Below are 17043 nucleotides of genomic sequence, written 5' to 3'. Positions count from 1 at the left end.
CACCAGGCAGCCCTTCTTCCTACTTCTCAGCTGCCTTGAAGCCGGATGAAGCACCCAGAGGCTGTCACTAACTGACGTTCAGAGATTTTAGCAGTTTTAGAACAAGCATGGGTTCCTCCTGCTGCACACGCTCTCCATTCTCAGAGTGTATGGCGAGGGGGGCGGTGATGGATAATCTCCCTCCAGCACTGGTTTCTGTGCAAACTTAGGGTGGAGTTATTTCCTTCTCTCCTCCTAGTCTTCCTTTGCCTTCTGGGGAACAGCCCTCTCCTCATGGTCCCCACGTGGGTTGGAGCGCCAGGGATGGCGGCTCTGGCAAAAGGCAAGCTGAGTTCACTTTTGGCTGTGGGGCGGTCACACACCCAGCAGCCCCTTGGAGGTCAGGCTTTCACATGCGGCGCCTCAGAGGGTCCCTGGAGGAGCCGCAGCCCAGAACGTCTAATTTCTTTTATTTTAGCCATGGAGAAAAGGACACATTTTGATTTGTAAGTAGGAGTGTCAGAGAGAACTGGTCCTGCAGTTCTGAGCTGCACCCCGCTCGGAAGCACCCGCCTCTGCCTGGTCCTGGATCTCACTGTGCTCGCCGCGTCTGCATCTGCAGGTACCATCCCATCTTTCTCCCACATCTGAGCTCAGCAGGAAGCCCACACCATCCTAGTCTTCCTGGGGTCTCACAGGGCGCCTTGCTCTGTGGTCACCAGTCCTAAGCAGCCTGTCCATGGTGGTTTCTGCCCAGACCCCAGCCTGGTCCCTGCCCTTCTCCTTGAGCCAGCTGTGGACATGCATCCCTGCCTCCGGAGTCTCCTGATAGAGCTCAGCCAGTGAGCCTGGGGAAGGGCCACTGCGAGTTGGGCAGGAGGAAGGCAGGAAGCGGACAAGTGCATCCCCAGGTCTGACCCTCGGTCCCTTCGGACTCTTCAGATGTTTAACCTGGTTGCTTTCTGGGAAAGTAGTGGGTTTAAACAGTGATGCAGGGCCAGTGTCCATGCAGGGAGTAGCAGAGTGTGCTCTGTCCCATCTGTGCTGGTGACAGCAGGCCAGGAGCTGGCAGGAGCCGGACAGAGGGAAGGACCAGCCAGCACCATCCCTCACCCCCGGGAGCCAGGGTCTGAGGGAGCCTGGTGTGGGAGCCAACACAAGGAAAGCCATTTTTGTGTTTCTCACCATTGTCCCTACAAATATGCTCTCTTGACTAGAGCCCTCCTCTCCCCAGAATGCACTCTGGAAAATCTGCATGACCTCTCTGATCACTTTTCCTTGTTCTGTTCTGGGGGTTATCTCAGTCCTGAGCCAAGCCCACTGCAGCCCACCTGGTTTTTCTCTGGTTCTCCCTTCATCTCCATCCTGTCCTCTGGCAGGACCCATGTCCCCTGCGGGGCCAGCACAGGCTAGAGGGCAGCCAAGTCCTTCAGGGCTCTCCTGCTTCGGGTGCCCGCTGGGCTTGGGGGAGGCCCCAGTGCTGACCCCACTTCCAAGGATGTGCATTTGCAGGTCTTCAGACCTCCCCCCAACTGAGGGTTTCTGCCCTCTGTCCCCTGGACACAGGGCTAGTACCCAGGAGTACGGCCGGCCTGCCCTTCAGGCCTGGCCTCTGGGCTTCACCCTCATCATAGGCAGAGTCCTGAAGAGAGCTTGTCCTGGGCCACCTCCCAGGATTCATGCCTGGAGCTTGGGAAGTATGCATGACCCCCGGGGGCATCCAGCCTCCACTTTCAGAGCCTTGGGGCAGGCGCTGGGCACCCATCTCCACAGCCCTTGAGCCTCAGGGATGCTTCACATCCCTCAGCTCAACTCGAGGAGGGACCCCTCCTAACCTCTTCCAGAGAAGACAGAGGCAAAACGCAGACGCTGAAAACCTGCTCAGGGAAAGTCTCTTTTTTGGACTTTTGAACCCCAAAGGAAGGTAGATCCCCCAGCCGGGGAGCCTCTCCTGGAGGGAGGAAACAGTTCTGTTCTCGGTTGGCATGACCACATGACAGCCAACCAGAGGGGAGGAAAATGTGTGGGGATCGCATGACAGTGACTAAAGGCTGGTGTCTCTCACAGAGCTCACGTGTTTACAAAAGCCACGTGTCAGAACCAAAATAGCCTTGATTCTAGCAGCTCCCTGCCTGCTTCTGGGATTTACCTGTTGCTGTGGGCCAGGGGCCCATCCTGCGGGCTGCAGTCAATCTGGCCAGCAAACTCTGTGCCCTGGCTCGAGAGGGCAATGAGGTGGGGGAGGATTTGAGCCCCTGGGGCCATTTGAAATCCAGGAGAAACCAGCCACGGGGCTTGGACACCACTCTGCAGAGCGTTTCTGAGCCACGGTCCGGCAGAGGGACGGGGAAGAGGGTGCTCCCACGGCACCCATCAGAGTCCTGCCAGCATTGGTGTTGCCCACCTTCCCCAGCACTTCTGCGCCGCCTGATGGAAGAGGACGCCAGTGGCCAGTGTAATGCTCGCCTGTCCCCAGAACCTGCTGGTCCAAGTTGCATGGACCAGACTCCAAAAGATCAGGGGATGTGTTGGGGGAAAAGTAACATCTCCCATTTGACATTCATCCCTACTGACGAGACACACTTTCATCTGTACAGCTGAAACCAAACAGATGGTGAAGGGGTCCTGGAGGAGGGGGACATCTGGAGGCCCAGGGCAGCACCATCGGGTCTGGCAGGTCTCAGCAACACCCGAGCGCCCTGCCTGTGGGCTGGGTGAGGAGTCAGCTGGTCCTACATCCTCTCCCCTCACCCTATAATCTTCAAGGCTTAAGAGATGGGAGAAAGAAGTGGGTAGCAGGGAACACTGCCACTGCCCATCACCATCACCTAGGGGCCGCTATGGGGTGGTCCTGCCTTGACCTCAGCACACCTGAGTCCCAGTGAAGGGAGACAGGGATAAAGAGGCATCGGATGCTGCACCCTCAGCTCTCCTGCTCTGAGTCCCCTTGGTCCCGGGGAGGAGGCCATGGCCTTAGGAGTCAGATGGCCTGGACCAGCCACGTGACTGCCTGCCAAGTGCCTCCTGGATGAGAGGACTCGGGGTACACAATATGCGGCGACGGTCACTTGCCATTCATATCATTACCGCTGTTGCTCCCCACCCTTCTCCCACCCTGTAAGTGACTCCGGCTGCATCCAGGCCACCAGCACCTGCGGCAGAGGCCAGAGGGGCAGTGGGGACAAGGATGGCCAGGAACACTTTAGACACATCCCAGGCATGACTCAGAACTGTGGGAAAGTACAGAGCGGTGTTTTCAGGGACGGATTGAGTCTGTACAATATTTGTCCCCAAATGTCCTAAACAAGATAGACTTCCGGTGCAGACACGCCTTATGATTAAAACAAAGCGACAAAACAGCCCCGTAGGAAGAGTGTTCATGGGCTTCCTTAGTATCTCGTCTTTGACGGGCCTCGGTCCAGCGCTGTGGGGGAAATGCCCACCCTGCTGCGGCGGAGGCTGAGGTCCCCCGGATGCCCAGAGGGGGCGGCCAGGACGCACCGCCTACAGGTCCTGTGTTTGTCTGAGGCTTTTTCTGGGGGTGACCACCTGGCCCTCAGCTTGAAAAAGTACGAACGTGTCTTTTGCACTCCGGGGCCAAAGGCGCTGTGGTTGCCGTTGGCCCGCCCTTCATTCCCACACTGGGAGTGGGACTGGGACTGGGACTGGGACTGGGACTGGGACTGGGACGTTCTAGCTGTGTCTGCGGGGACAGCTACTCCCCGCGTGTGCGCAGCCGCAGAGCCTTTGGGCCGGGACCACGCATGACGTCCACGGAGACCGGCTGGGAGATGCTGGGCTCGCCTAACGATCTTTGGTTTCACTGTGACCTCTTGAAGCCAGAAATGAGATATTTAGATGAAAAAATCCAAACCAGCAGCCTGCTGCTTCAGAGCCTGGAGAGTATATGGGCAGTGTGGGACACCCCCCATGCCTCCCGCCCAGGCTGAGGCCCTCCCCGCCGCTGCCCGAAATGGAGGCGGGGTGGGGGGGCACGCGTGAGCTCACGCCTCTGCAGGGGGGAATACACAAAGGGGCTGCGTGCGCGTCCCCAAACATCCGGCAGGGTCCCGCCGTCCCGCACCACCCCGCGCTGCGTCCTCGGTAGAATTCTCAAGTCTGAAATTGGGGGTCCTTGTGTTGCCCCCAGCTTGGAGGTCCCGCAGGCTCCCCCGCACACTTCCCACGCCGCCTTCCTCGTTGGGGAGAGCCTGGAGGGGCCGGGGCAGCACTTACCCGCCGCCGGTGCCGCCGTTCTTGCTGAAGTGCGTGCGCGGCTCGCTGGAGGCCAGTTTCAGCAGCTCCGTCCACTCCCGCTCCCACTCCTCCTCGGTGTACACCAGCCCTGACTGGCACAGAGGGACGGGGCTCAGGAGGCGGCCGGGGCCTCCACACTACCACCCCGGCCCCAGGGGAGTGGGGCCCCGCGCTTATCCTCTGGCTTGTCAGCCCCTGGGGCGGGCACACCTGTTGGTGGCCAAGGACTGTCCGCATTTGCTATGGGCAGTATTTTTTCAGAACCCCTAATTTCCATCTTCAGTGCTGTTGGAAGTCCAGTCAGCAGCAAGGGTCATCCTCTGGGGTGGGAATAACCAAATGTTAACCTGCATGCAAACCACTGAAACTTAAAAGGACCACAGGCAACCCAGCTCCAAGGACTTGCAGGCCAGCAAAGGGCCATGCTCACCAAGGGTCAGAGATCAGAGTTCTCCTTGGACCTAGCACACACACTGGGGCTGGGGCCGTGCGCAGGGCCAGGACCACCTCGTGTCCCCAGCAGCCCTCACCTGACAGGTCGGGACAGCTTTGCCAGTGAAGGGAGTTGGTTTTCTTTGCTACACCAGGACAGATGGTGTGAGTGGACATCTGGCCACTGCGGGCAGGGGCTGAGCTCCTGTAACAGGCTCCTCTTCAGTGGTTTTAAATGGGGGAAGGGGCCATTTCTTCCTGACTTCACAAGACAGACTTGGCTTGGGGCTCAGATCCAGACCCAACATGGCCCTTGGCCCTGCCCGGTGTGGTACCCAGCTCTGCCACGCTGGCGAGTACCTACCTCCTTGTTCTGCTGCGTCTGCTGCCACCTCCACCTCCGCTTCAGGGCTTCCCTTTCGGCCCCCGTCCTCATCATGGTGTAGAGAGCTTTCCGCAAAACTAGGTCCCGGTCGTGAAAACCCCACATTCCTGCAGCCGGAAGGCCCATGAACAGAGAAGAGAAAAAGGATGTGAGGAAGGAAGGAAGGGGAGTAAGCCATGAGGTGACAGAAATGCCACCACTGACCCAGCCTGGTCCCCTCGGCTGTGTGAACAGAGACCTCTCATTACTCAGCTGAGCACTTCTCACGACTAGCAGGCACCTCCCCCTGTTCCGTCTGATGCTTCCCGGGGATGCAGCAGCAGATGAAGGAGCACCGCCCCCTTTAGTTCAACTGCAGTTTCATTAAGTGCTGCCTGTCTCTGGGGCCACCCTCAACCTCTCAGCTTTGCTCTGGGGGATGTAATGTTCACTGTCCAGGTCTGGGGTTTGAGTGGGAGAGACCTGTGGGGACCAGCTGGTGATGTGTCCTCACGCAGGGCTCCAAGCCAGGATGGCAGTCAGACACTGGCTTCACTGGGGGTCTGCTGCATCTGACGTCTGTAGCCTAAGGCATCTCAGCCTCCGGAGAAGCAGAGCGTCAGAGGACAGCGTGCACACATCCGGGCCCCAGGGAGACTGCCGGCTTCCGAGGGAGAGGCTCCCACTACTGCCCCCTCCTGGCGTGTGCTGGGTGCCCAGGGGTTATGCAGACAAACCAGCATGTCTGAGTACGCCCTCCGGGAAGCTCAGAAATGGCCAAGAAACCCAATCAGTGGGAGAAGCAGCATGAAAGTGCAGCTCTGGTTTCAGGGAAAGAATGGAGGAATTCATTCATTCATTCATTCATTCATTCACTTATTTGATTGAATACCACTAATTCCACTGAATTTCATACTTATTTCAATATAGGGATGAGGAATAACCACAGAAGCAACCAGGACCAACTACATTCCTAAAATCTCGCGGAGCTCACATCTGGGGGAGGGGAACCATGGGATCAGCATGAAACATACCATGTCAGGGGTAGCAGCACCATAAGGGGAGAAGCAGGCTAAGAGGACAGAGTGGCGGGTGATTTGGTTGTGGTGTGAGTGGAGACATTGGAGCAAGGACTTGCGTGGTGAAGGATGGAAGTGAGTCGCCGACCTGGGCAGAGGGAAAGGCCCTGGGCCAGTCCTGAGGGGGCCCTACGAGCCATACTAAGGAGGGAAAGGTGGCTGGAGCTGGGATGGAGAGGACGAGGTGGAGAGTAGAAAAGGCGGGCTTTTAAATGAGCTGGGACCTTCTAAGAGCTTTCAGAGAGCAGTGACCTGCACTGACTGATAATCAGAGGCTCCATCTAGCCATGCATCCTTTCTTATTTTTAAAAATTTTTGTGGGGAGGGGATAATTAGGTTTGTTTGTTTGTTTGTTTATTTAATGGAGGAACTGGGGATTAAACCCAGGACCTCGTGCATGCTAGGCATACACTCTATCACTGAGCTGTACCCTGCCCTCCTCACCATGCATCCATTAGTGCAAAGGTATGTGACAACCAGGGGACTGCTGTGGGCTCCCCATCCAGTGAGATTTTGGTCCTTTTCTATGGTACAGAGGGAGGGAGGAGGCCATCAATGTTCCTGTTGAGAACAGGTCAAGCTGAGCTTTCTTGTCCATCAGACCTGCCTGCAGCCTCCTTCCTGGGCTCTCCTGAACAGGGCCAGTGCCTCGTCCAGTCTAAGCTTCATGGCTCCTTGTTTGGGTCTCTCTTGTAGAGAGGGTCTCTTTGTCCTATAAATGTCTGCCCACAAGCCTGACCCCCGGATCACCATCATTTCTATGTGGGCCCCGGACCCTAGGTCAGTGCCAGGACTGGTCAGCAGGTCTGATAAGCATTTCCAGTGATGGTCTCATGGCCTCTTGGGCAGTCCTGGTCCTCTGGGGTCCAGCAATTTGAGTACAACAGGGAAACAAAGTACCACCGGGAGAAAAGGACCAACCGGCCGAGAGCCCAGGCTCAGTCACGACCCAGCCTCTCTCGCCGCTGGAGCGAGGCCCACCCAGGGGAGGTGTTCTCATCCCAGGCAGACTCGGGAGGCCTGCCGGGCTCACAGGGAGACACCTGCCAGCAGACAGGGCACCAGGGGCGTGTGGCCATCTAGCTTGTGGCCTTGCCCATCTGCGGTGGTGATGGGGACCGTGTCTCTGCCCACTGAGTTTCCGAAGGGCAAAGGCGTGTCCAGGGCAAAGCCTCTTTGCCAAGAGGCTGCTGGGTGACACAGATGAGGCATCTCTTTCTTCATATTCTTCCTCCAGGTTTTATACAGGTCAGGGTGAAATAAGTTCCAGGATGGGGAGAGAGTTCCTACGTTATGATGAAACAGGACACAACTAGCAAAGTCAGGGTTTTGAAGATTGGCATGGAAAAGTTTCGATAAAATTTTCAGGGGAAAAAGGTTGCATTCCAAACTGTACATAGTGAGAGAGAGCACAATTTCACTGGAAGAATAGACAAAAGAGTGGAAAATGATAGATCAACGTGAAAAATGGCCCTCCCGAGGCAGTGTGCTTGTTGATTTTTATTTTACTATAATGAACGTGGAATACTTTTATCAGGTCAGCTGACAGAAACACATCAGTTTTGACACAGAAAGACAGCAGGCAGGTGGGTGCGCTTGTCTTCCCCATCACCCTTGTCAGGCCCACGGAATGTGGAATGTTCCCAGGCTCCAGTCTCCTCTGGGCATCTCCAGGTCCTTCCCCGACTGCGTACATTTCCCTCTAAGCCTTTTCAGTCTCATCTCAGGCCACCTCTTACTGAACAGGCCTCACTGCAGGTCTGAAGCGAGGTCTGGGGCGTGGCCCTTGCTCTTGGTCACAGCATCAGGTTAAGGTCATGTATAGCTGGGGAGGCGAGTCTCGCCAACAAGGACCATGTTCTTGTCTTGGGATCCCATCTGTGGAGTGGGACCTTAAACTTCAGGTGCACCCAGTCCTGGTGCTGGGGTCCCTGGCACAAATCCAGTCCTGCCTGGGTCCAGGAGGGTTAACTGAGCTTCCAGAAAGTCTACTGTGACTCTCAGGCATCCAAATATTGCCACCCACACCTGTGCATCTGCTGGTGTCGCTTTTTGCAACCAAGAAGCTCGCATCCCCACTGGAGGAAGATGCTGACCTCTTCGCTGTACATGCAGACCGTGCCAGTCCCCGTGGTATTTACCCAAGCGGTACCTACGTCTGTCTTTTTGTTAGTCTAAGTGCATCAGCTACAATCAATGTGGTGGCCCCAGACCTGCCCAACCTCATACACTACTCCCCATGTCCTGCTCGAACCTAACAGAGCTCAGCCCTGACTCCAAACACCCTGTCAATTCTTGCCTTTATGCTTTATCTACATGGTCTCCCTGCCTGGAATGTCCTCTTTAAAATACTCCTTCAAGTTCTTCAGGTCTCAGGAAAAATCCCACCTCCTCCAGGAAGTCCTCTTTGGTTGCTCTAGATCATGATCTGTAATGGCCATCCCTGAAGGTCTGCTCAGACCTCCTTTCCTTGTGTGTGCTCTCTGTCCCCACCAAGCCTGCCAGGCACTTGAAAAGAAGGGCTGGGATTGGTGACTCCATCCCTTACGAACTCCTCCAGGTGACAGTGAAGCATGTGGCTCTAGTTTGTATATGACTGTCCCTTAACAACATTCAGAGCAGGCCGGGGGCACTAGCACCCTCTGTCTACACCATGGGGCTTACCCAGTGAGGCAGCGTGTAGAAGGCAGTTCCCATCCCCCGTCGTGGCCAAGGGAAGAAGCCGTTTACAGCTTGTGCACACAGTGGACCACCAATTCAGGCGACCTGGAACAGAAGCTCATGTTTAGACTCCCAGGACAGGCAGCAGGGGCAATTGTGAGTGTTTACTAAGGAAGCCTAGACATCAGCGGATGATTTTCTAGAGGATTCTAGAGAACTTCTGTGGTAAGGTGGAATGTTTTGACTAGTTCTTCTCAAATAAAATATAGATTTTTTTCCCCTCTTAGATAAAAAATGGCCAAATCCTCCCAGCAATTAGCAAGAGGATTAAGAAACTTAAGACTAAAGCGTCCTCTCCTTGAATCTGGGAGCGTATTTTACACAAAATACAAAATTTTTCTTTGTGTAATTTCCTTGAACACAGTGCCCCCTCCCAAAAGTTATTTAAAAAAATCCTTTACTGATGCATACATACCTTTCAGAATATGGTTTACATTTAACTTTTTTACTGAAGTATAGTTGATTTGAGATGTTTCAGGTATACAGCCAAGTGGTCCAGTTATACCCACATACATATGTATACATATGCATATATCCTTTTTTCATGATTTAAACAAATTTTATTGACATCAAAATATTTTCTTTAATAGCCTGCATATTATAATGCTGCTTGACTAGAAGTTGTGTATTGAGGAGTCTTATAAATGTTGCATATGTACTATTGTACCTTCAAGACATGTGGCTTTGAGCAGACCATAACAACCAGCTTCAGTTCCCCCACCCTTTTAAAAAATTTTTTTTATTGACATGTAGTTGATTTACAATGTTAGTTACCGGGATACAGCAAAGTGATTCAGTTTTCACACGTATGTATTCTTTTCCATTATAGGTTATTGCAAGGTATTGAATATAGTTCCCTGTGCTATACAGTAGGTCCTTGTTGTTTATCTATTTTATATATAGTAGTGTTTATCTGTTTGTCCCAAGTTCCTAATTTATCTCCCACCTTTCCCTTTGGTAACTATAAGTTTGTTTTCTATATCTGTGAGTCTGTTTCTGTTTTATAAATAAGTTCATTTGTACTATTCTTTTTTAAGATTCCACATATAAGTGATATCATATGAAAATTATGAGGAGCTGAGGAGTAAATTTGTCTCTTCTAGACTGGGATTAGCACAGGGGAAAAACAAAGCCCAAAACAGCTTCTCCCAGAAATGTCATCACTATTGACTTGGCTCTGATTTGAGCTAAAATTGATTTGTGGCTTGGAACCCCTAAGCCAAGAAATTACCATAAAAGTTGGGTATAGGAGGATAATTTCCCTTGGGAATCTGGCAAAAACAAACAAATATATCACTCAATATAGTTGAGTAAACCCTCAACACAGGCCACACAAGAATCCCCCAGATAAATGTCCTGCTCACAACTGCAAGTTACAAAGCTAGTGGGAAACAAACATCGTGAGTAAGAATCATGGACACGAGATCAGCTGCTCATAGATACCCATGAAAGGTAGCTGCCTTACGCTGGCATGAAGTATCTACAAAATGCCACAGCTAACATCACATTTAATGGCGAAACAGTACAGGTTTCCCTCTGAGACTGGAAACCAGTCAAAGATACCTCTCCGATTCAAAAATTTCCTGGAGGGCCTGCCCAATGCAATAAGATAAGAAATAAAATAATCATTCTTTGCAGTTTATAGATTATGAACCTAGAAAGTCCAAAACTACTAGCAATTTATAAGCAAATTTAGAAAGGTTCCAGAATACAAGATCAATAATAAAAATAAGTTGTATTTCTATATTTCAGCTGTTGCTGACATTCTAGAGATTTTTTTTTAAATACAAAAGTATGCATAAAATGTATAGAGATAATCTAATGAATAGCATTTGAGACCTTTGCTTTGAAAACTACAAACTATTTGTGAGTGAAATTAAGGAATATATACCATGTCCATTGATTAGGAGATTTCATATTGCAAATGTATCAATTTTCTCTCAACTGATCTACAGAGTAATTGATATGGAGTTAACTTACATAGATTCTATATTAAATATATAATTATTCTATATGGATTCTATACAAATTAGTTTACACTGAAATGCAAAGGCTGAGGATAGCAGAGACAAATCAGAAGAAGGAACACAAAGCTGGAGGACTCGCAGTGCGTGGTGAGATGTATAAAACTCTGGTCACTTTGTTTTAAGGACAGACAAACCAATGGAACATAACATAGACCAGAATCAGACCCACACATATACAATTACCTGCTTTATCTCAAAGGTTACACTGCCGTATAATAGAAAAAGAATGGTTTCAATGAACGGTACCAGAACAGGTGGAAAAACATATAGGAAAATGGGCTTCCATCACATGTCCCACCACACATAAAGATCATTTTTAGGTGGGTTGTAGATTTAAATGTGAAAGGCAGGAGCTTTTACTTTCAGAAACCTGGGTGAGGCAAAGATTCCTTAAACCAAAATAGAAGGTCTCAAAATAAAGAAAAAAAGGCAAATTGAACTTCTTGAGTAGTAAGATCATCTGCTCATTGAAGTATACCAGTCAGAGAATGAAAGGTCAACCCAACGAGTGGGTGAAGGTATTTGTCATACATATCTAATAAAGGACTCACATTCAGAATGTATAAGGAACTCCCACAAATCAATCAAAAAATGAATGCAAAAATGGGCAAAAAAAACTCAACCCCAAAAGGAACCCAACAAAAGAGGATATCCAAATGGCCAGTAATATGAAAAAGTACTCAACTTCATTAGCCATCAGAAAATAAAAATTAAAGCCACCGTGTGAATACCATGCCACTTCCAACACAATGACTAAAATGGAAAAATTAAAAAAAATATGGAACTCTCAAGAGTGGAAAAGCCAACCAGTACATCCATTTCGGAAGACCATTTGGAAAGCTGTTATAAATCTGAACACATGCAAATCCTGTAACCCAGCAAATCCACTCCTAAGAATAGAACTTCAGAAACATATTCATCTGTTCTTTGAAAACATGTACAAGATCCACAGTGGCACTTTTTATAATAATCAAAAATTGGAAACCACTCAACTGTTGTGGACCAAATGTTTGTATCCCCCCCATATTCATATGTTGAAGCCCTAACCCCAGCATGGTTGTATTGAAAGTGGGGCTTCTAAGGATGCAGTTAACGTTACATGAGGTCAGAAGGGAGGGGTCTGGATCTTCCAGGATGACTGTTCTTACAAGAGACGCCAGAGAGCTCATTCTGCCTCCCCCCTCCCCTGAGGGTCTTTCACAGGAAAGACCATGTGAGGACAGAGAGAAGGTGCTTGTCTACAAGCTGGGAGGAGACCCCTCTCCAGAAACAGAATCAGCCGGCACCTCGATCTGGGACGTCCAGCCTCCAGACTTGAGAGAAAATACATTTCTGTTGTTTAAGCCCTGAGCCTGTGGTGATTTGTTACGGCAGCCCAGATTGACTCCGACACCAAATGTCCACTGTAATACAGTGGATAATTTGTAGTACGTGCCCACAGGCAGACCTTGTTATGTTGTGCTTGGCTTTATTGTTTTTCACAAACTGAAAATTCTTAGCGACCCTACGTCAAGTAAGTCTATCAGCACCATTTTTCAACAGTATTTGCTCACTTCGTGTCTCTGTGTCACATTTTGGTGATTCTCACAATATTTCAAACTTTTTCGTTATTATTGTATTGTTATGGGGATTTGTGATCAATGATCTTTGATGTTACTACTACAACTCACTGAAGGCTCAGATAAAGGTTAGCATTTTGTTAGCAATAAGTATTTCTTAAATTAAGGTGTGTACATTGTTTTTTAGACACAATGCTATTGCACACTTAATAGGCTATGACAGAGTGTAAACATAGCTTTTACATGCACTGGAAATTCAAACAATGCATGTGACTTGTTTTGTTGTATTATTCATTTCATTGTGGTGTCAGAAATCAAACCCACAATCTCTTTGAGGTCTGCCTATACACTGCAACACTATATACAAGAATAAATAAACTATAACTATACTCAGCAATATGGATGAACCTCTCATACCCCTCATTGCCTGGGGTCCAGAGTGTGCCTGCTCCCCATTGCCACTTCTTTTTTTTTCAATCGAAGTATAGTTAATTTACAATGTTGTGTTAGTTTGTGGTATACAGCACAGTGATTCAGTTATACATACATATGTATTTTTTTCATATTCTTTTTCATTATAGGTTATTACAAGATACTGAATATAGTTCCCTGTGCTAGTAGGTCCTTGTTGTTTATCTCTTTTATTTTTTTTTTTAATTTTTTTTTTTTGGCAGTTTCAAGTTGCACTTATTACTGGATGATAATACACCAGCAAAATCATAAATTACTATTATATTCTGGCCTGTTGTTGTTTTTCTGTTTATTTCTTTTATATACAGTACTTTGTATCTACTAATCCCAAACTCCTAATTTATCCCTCCCATCCCCTTTCCCCTTTGGTAACCATAAGTTTTTTTCCTATGTCTGTGAATCTGTTTCTGTTTTTTAAGTTCCTTTGTATCATTTTTTTAGATTCCACATGTAAGCGATATCATATGATACTTGTCTTTCTCTTTGTGACTTACTTCACTGAATATGATAATCTCTAGGTCCATCTATGTTGCTGCAAATGGTATTATTTTATTCTTTTTTATGGCTGAGTAGTATTCCATTGTATAAATATACTACAACTTCTTTACCCAGCCATCTGTCGATGGAAATTTAGGTTGCTTCCATGTCTTGGCTATTGTATATAGTGCTGCTATGAACACTGGGGTGCATGTATATTTTTAAATTAGAGTTACCTCTGGATGTATGGCCAGGAGTGGGATTGCTGGATCATATGGTAACTCAATTTTCAGTTTTTGAAGGAATCTCCATGCTGTTTTCCCCCATCATCACTTCTAAATCATCTCTTCTCCCTCTAGACTTGCAGCGTCTGGGAACCCACACCAGCCACGTGCTGTGCATACTTTGTGCAGCTGCACCAACTTTTGGTCACTGCTTCTCACTCCTGGAGATGTGGGACCCTTGTGCAGGGACCACCTGCCACCCTTTCCCTAGTGACTTCCCAGCGGTGTCCCAAGCATGCTTGATCCTTGCCCATGTGTCGCTGTATGTGTACATTGCATTGTATCCTCCACTGGCTCTCTGCAGGTGTGTCTCCCCTCTGGCCAAATAAGCCTTGCAAAGCACTGGATCTGCCTGGAAGACGGATATTGGTGGACCTCAAGGCTCCCCTGTGCTGCTGGGAGAGGGAGGGGGGAGGACGGCAGGAAAGTGTGACCTGATCTTGAAGGGGACAGAGGCGTTGCCTTCAGGGCACACATTGTGCCTGTTGCACCAGGTCAGGTGTGGAGCCATAGGACAGACTCCACAACTTTCAGGGGCCCCTTTGTGTGATACTACTCTCATCCTCTAGAAGACGGATTTCTTTTCCTTCCTATTTGCCTTATGAATCCAACGTAAAAAGTGATGACTCCCCCCTAATTATTCCAAGTTTCCCTGGTGCTTCTCAGAAATCAGGGAAAGCTCCTATGTGGCAGGGGGGATGCTACCTGAAAAGGTGCTCCTTTTATACAATTCAGAGAATGCTCTTGCCCCAGTTCTCATTCCTATGTCCCCCTCCTTTTCCTGCACACCACCGTGCTCACTTTCTAGAAATACGCCATGGGCTTGTTCACTCACATGCTCCCAGACCAGGGAAAGGACACCTTGGAAGCCAGCATGTGTGTCAGATGACATCTAATAATCCTCAAAAACTTAAACACAGAGCATGTTAACTGCTCACTTATCTCAAATAAGGCACAACATGAAGCCATGCCTCACAGGACAGAATCCAGCGCCCATCAGACCCCCAGCAGCTCCCCTCCTCCAGCAGGCACTGTTTTCCCCCTTTGTCCAGGACTTGGGACACAGGAGAGGAAGCACGGGGGTGTGAATTCACCGGCACAGCATCCTGCACATCTAGACATGACCTTTCATCTAGAAGGAATCTTGTACCCCTAGAATTAATCTTTCTGAGAATCCATGCCATCTTCAACAAGGCATCTTCCCTAAACATGTCACCTTTCTTTCATTCAAATTTCTTATGGGAAATCGATCATCTTCTAAGTATCAATCCAGCCTACCTACTGAGTCGCTTTGCAGGTGACTGAGTCACGGTAAAACTTAATTATGTGGCTGAGGGGAATGAAAGGTGAGGTTTTAGTGGTTTGATTGAAGCGGGGTCCCAGAAGTCAAGATTCTTACCCAGCTGAGAGCATTCCTGGGGCCATTAATCAGGTGTGACCATATGGTGAATGTCAACACAGCCTCTGGAGGTCACCAAATGGCCCAGTGCTATTCTAACATCTCCCGCTGGACCCAGGATGCAACGCCAAAGCTAAAGGATTCTTCGCAGGAACAGCATGATTGAGGATGTGGTTCAGAGTTCCTAATCCTAGCTTTGACAGAGGGGTCACTACCGTCTCCCCATGCAATAACTTGACTTAACAGAAAAAAACATGGGAACTGCTACTGTCGATGTTAAAAAACAAAACAAAACAGAACAAAACGAAGACAAAATCTTGAGGTCCTGCAAAGAAGAAAATGAGATGATGGCTTCCACCATCAAGGGAAGGCTGGTGGCATTACATTTGGGTGTGGAATTATTAGTCACTTATTCTGCCTTTTCCAAGTAACATTCCTCTGATTCATACATGACCACTTAATTTGGGCTTTGTGACAGATGGTTACCACACAGTTTAAAATAAGATGTCGTTTTGCTAGTCACCCACTAAGGCACTTAGATGCAAGAAAACACAACGTGACAGTTCTCTGTGAGAAAGGCAAGCATATTCTGGCCCTAAACGTGATTCCATGATTCCTTCCAACGTCCCTGACCTTCTGCAGGGACCCCACCCACCCAGGGCCACTGACCCCCTTCTCCAGGCATCACTGTGCTGTGCATGTGCCTCTGAGAGTTCCTCCAATGGACTGCGATGATTTGCTCCAGGTCTGTCTCCCTTACATCCACGCTCCAGACTCCCGCATCCAACTGGTACCCAGCATTGTACAGGGCTGTGTTGGGAGGGGCACTGTGGGAGGTCCTTCCCATGGGCACATTCCCTCCGTCGGATTTAACCCTACACTGCTAACTCCCACATCTGTATCCTTAGCCCAGACCGCTCCCAAATTCCAGACCCACTTGTTCAACAGAATAGCAGCTTGACACATCTCACCAGGATCTCAGAATTCGCCTGCAGCTACTGTCTTCTCCATCGACACTAACCCCCAGCCCCTTCTCCAGGGCCTGCATCTCCATAGGGCACCACCATCTACCCATGTGCTAAAGGCAACAATCCTGAGGTTGTGCTTGACTGTCCTCTTTCCGCCTCAGCCCCCATCCACTCCAGCGGCAAGACCTGTATGTCCTTTTCCCAAACAGACACTGCCTTAATATCTAGCCACTTCGCGTCATTTCCACTGTTACCCCCAAGGCACTGGGCTACAGCAGCCGCCTCCCCCTGCTCCCCCAGGTTCCTCTCTTGTCTCCAAAGAGTCTGTTCTCAACAGAGCAGCCAGAACGTGTCACTGTGAATCCATATATGTTACTCCCCTCCCTTTCTTGAAGCCCTGCAGGGGCTGCACATTCTCCCTGCAGGTACCCTCAGGGCTCATGAGGGCTCCCTGGCTACTCTTCTCTCGCCTTCCTTTCCAATTCCTCCAGCCCTCACTCCATCTGCTCCTGTGACCCTGCCTTCCTTAAATACGCCATGTCTTTGAAACTGTGCCAGAAGCGGGTCTGAGGGCTCATTCCTCCCTGCCCTAATCCCCCTCCCCCTCAAATTCCCTCGTGCTATATTCATGGTCTACCTTTGTCTTTCTTCCTGAGTAGAACTTCCTCTCCACGGGGCCACGATTTCACCTGCGGGATTCGCAATGATGGGCTGGTGGTCCAGCACCTGGATGGGGCGTTCGTGGGAGTGCTGCTCAGGCTTTCCTGGGGTGAATCTGTCTCGGCAGCTGTCACACATCTCTGACTTTAAGACAGAATGAAGCCAGGCTCCTGTGGGCCTCCCAGCTGATCTAGGATGCGGCCGGGCGGGCTGCTCTGGAAGCTTCCAAACCTGCGCATCCTGGGGCTTCTCTGCTAGATTCGCTCCAATCCAAATGCCCTCCCGTGGAGATAAGACTCAACATCACAGCTCAAAGGCATCCATCCTCACATACTTCTGACATGTTGACCAGAGTCCCGTGTGTGC

The 17043-nt window shown here is 49.7% G+C and overlaps 1 protein-coding gene across 2 annotated transcripts in view; it reads right to left on the bottom strand.

The window, feature by feature from the left end:
- Positions 1 to 17043, bottom strand: part of OTUD7A (OTU deubiquitinase 7A) — a 210682-nt gene that overhangs the window by 28772 nt on the left and 164867 nt on the right. For both annotated transcript variants that reach the window (XR_012502680.1, XM_074354067.1), the window contains exons 7-9: positions 8776 to 8877; positions 5033 to 5160; positions 4216 to 4328 (exon numbers count right to left, since the gene is read on the bottom strand). Coding sequence is in view for 1 of the 2 variants with exons in the window: in XM_074354067.1 (XP_074210168.1) it covers positions 4216 to 4328; positions 5033 to 5160; positions 8776 to 8877 (343 nt within the window). In the remaining variant the exon portion in view is untranslated. The remainder of the gene's footprint in view (positions 1 to 4215; positions 4329 to 5032; positions 5161 to 8775; positions 8878 to 17043) is intronic.

The sequence above is a fragment of the Camelus bactrianus genome, chromosome 27 (genome assembly GCF_048773025.1).
Source record: "Camelus bactrianus isolate YW-2024 breed Bactrian camel chromosome 27, ASM4877302v1, whole genome shotgun sequence".
Taxonomy (NCBI): domain Eukaryota; kingdom Metazoa; phylum Chordata; class Mammalia; order Artiodactyla; family Camelidae; genus Camelus; species Camelus bactrianus.
This window is presented reverse-complemented; position numbering and strand designations above follow the sequence as displayed.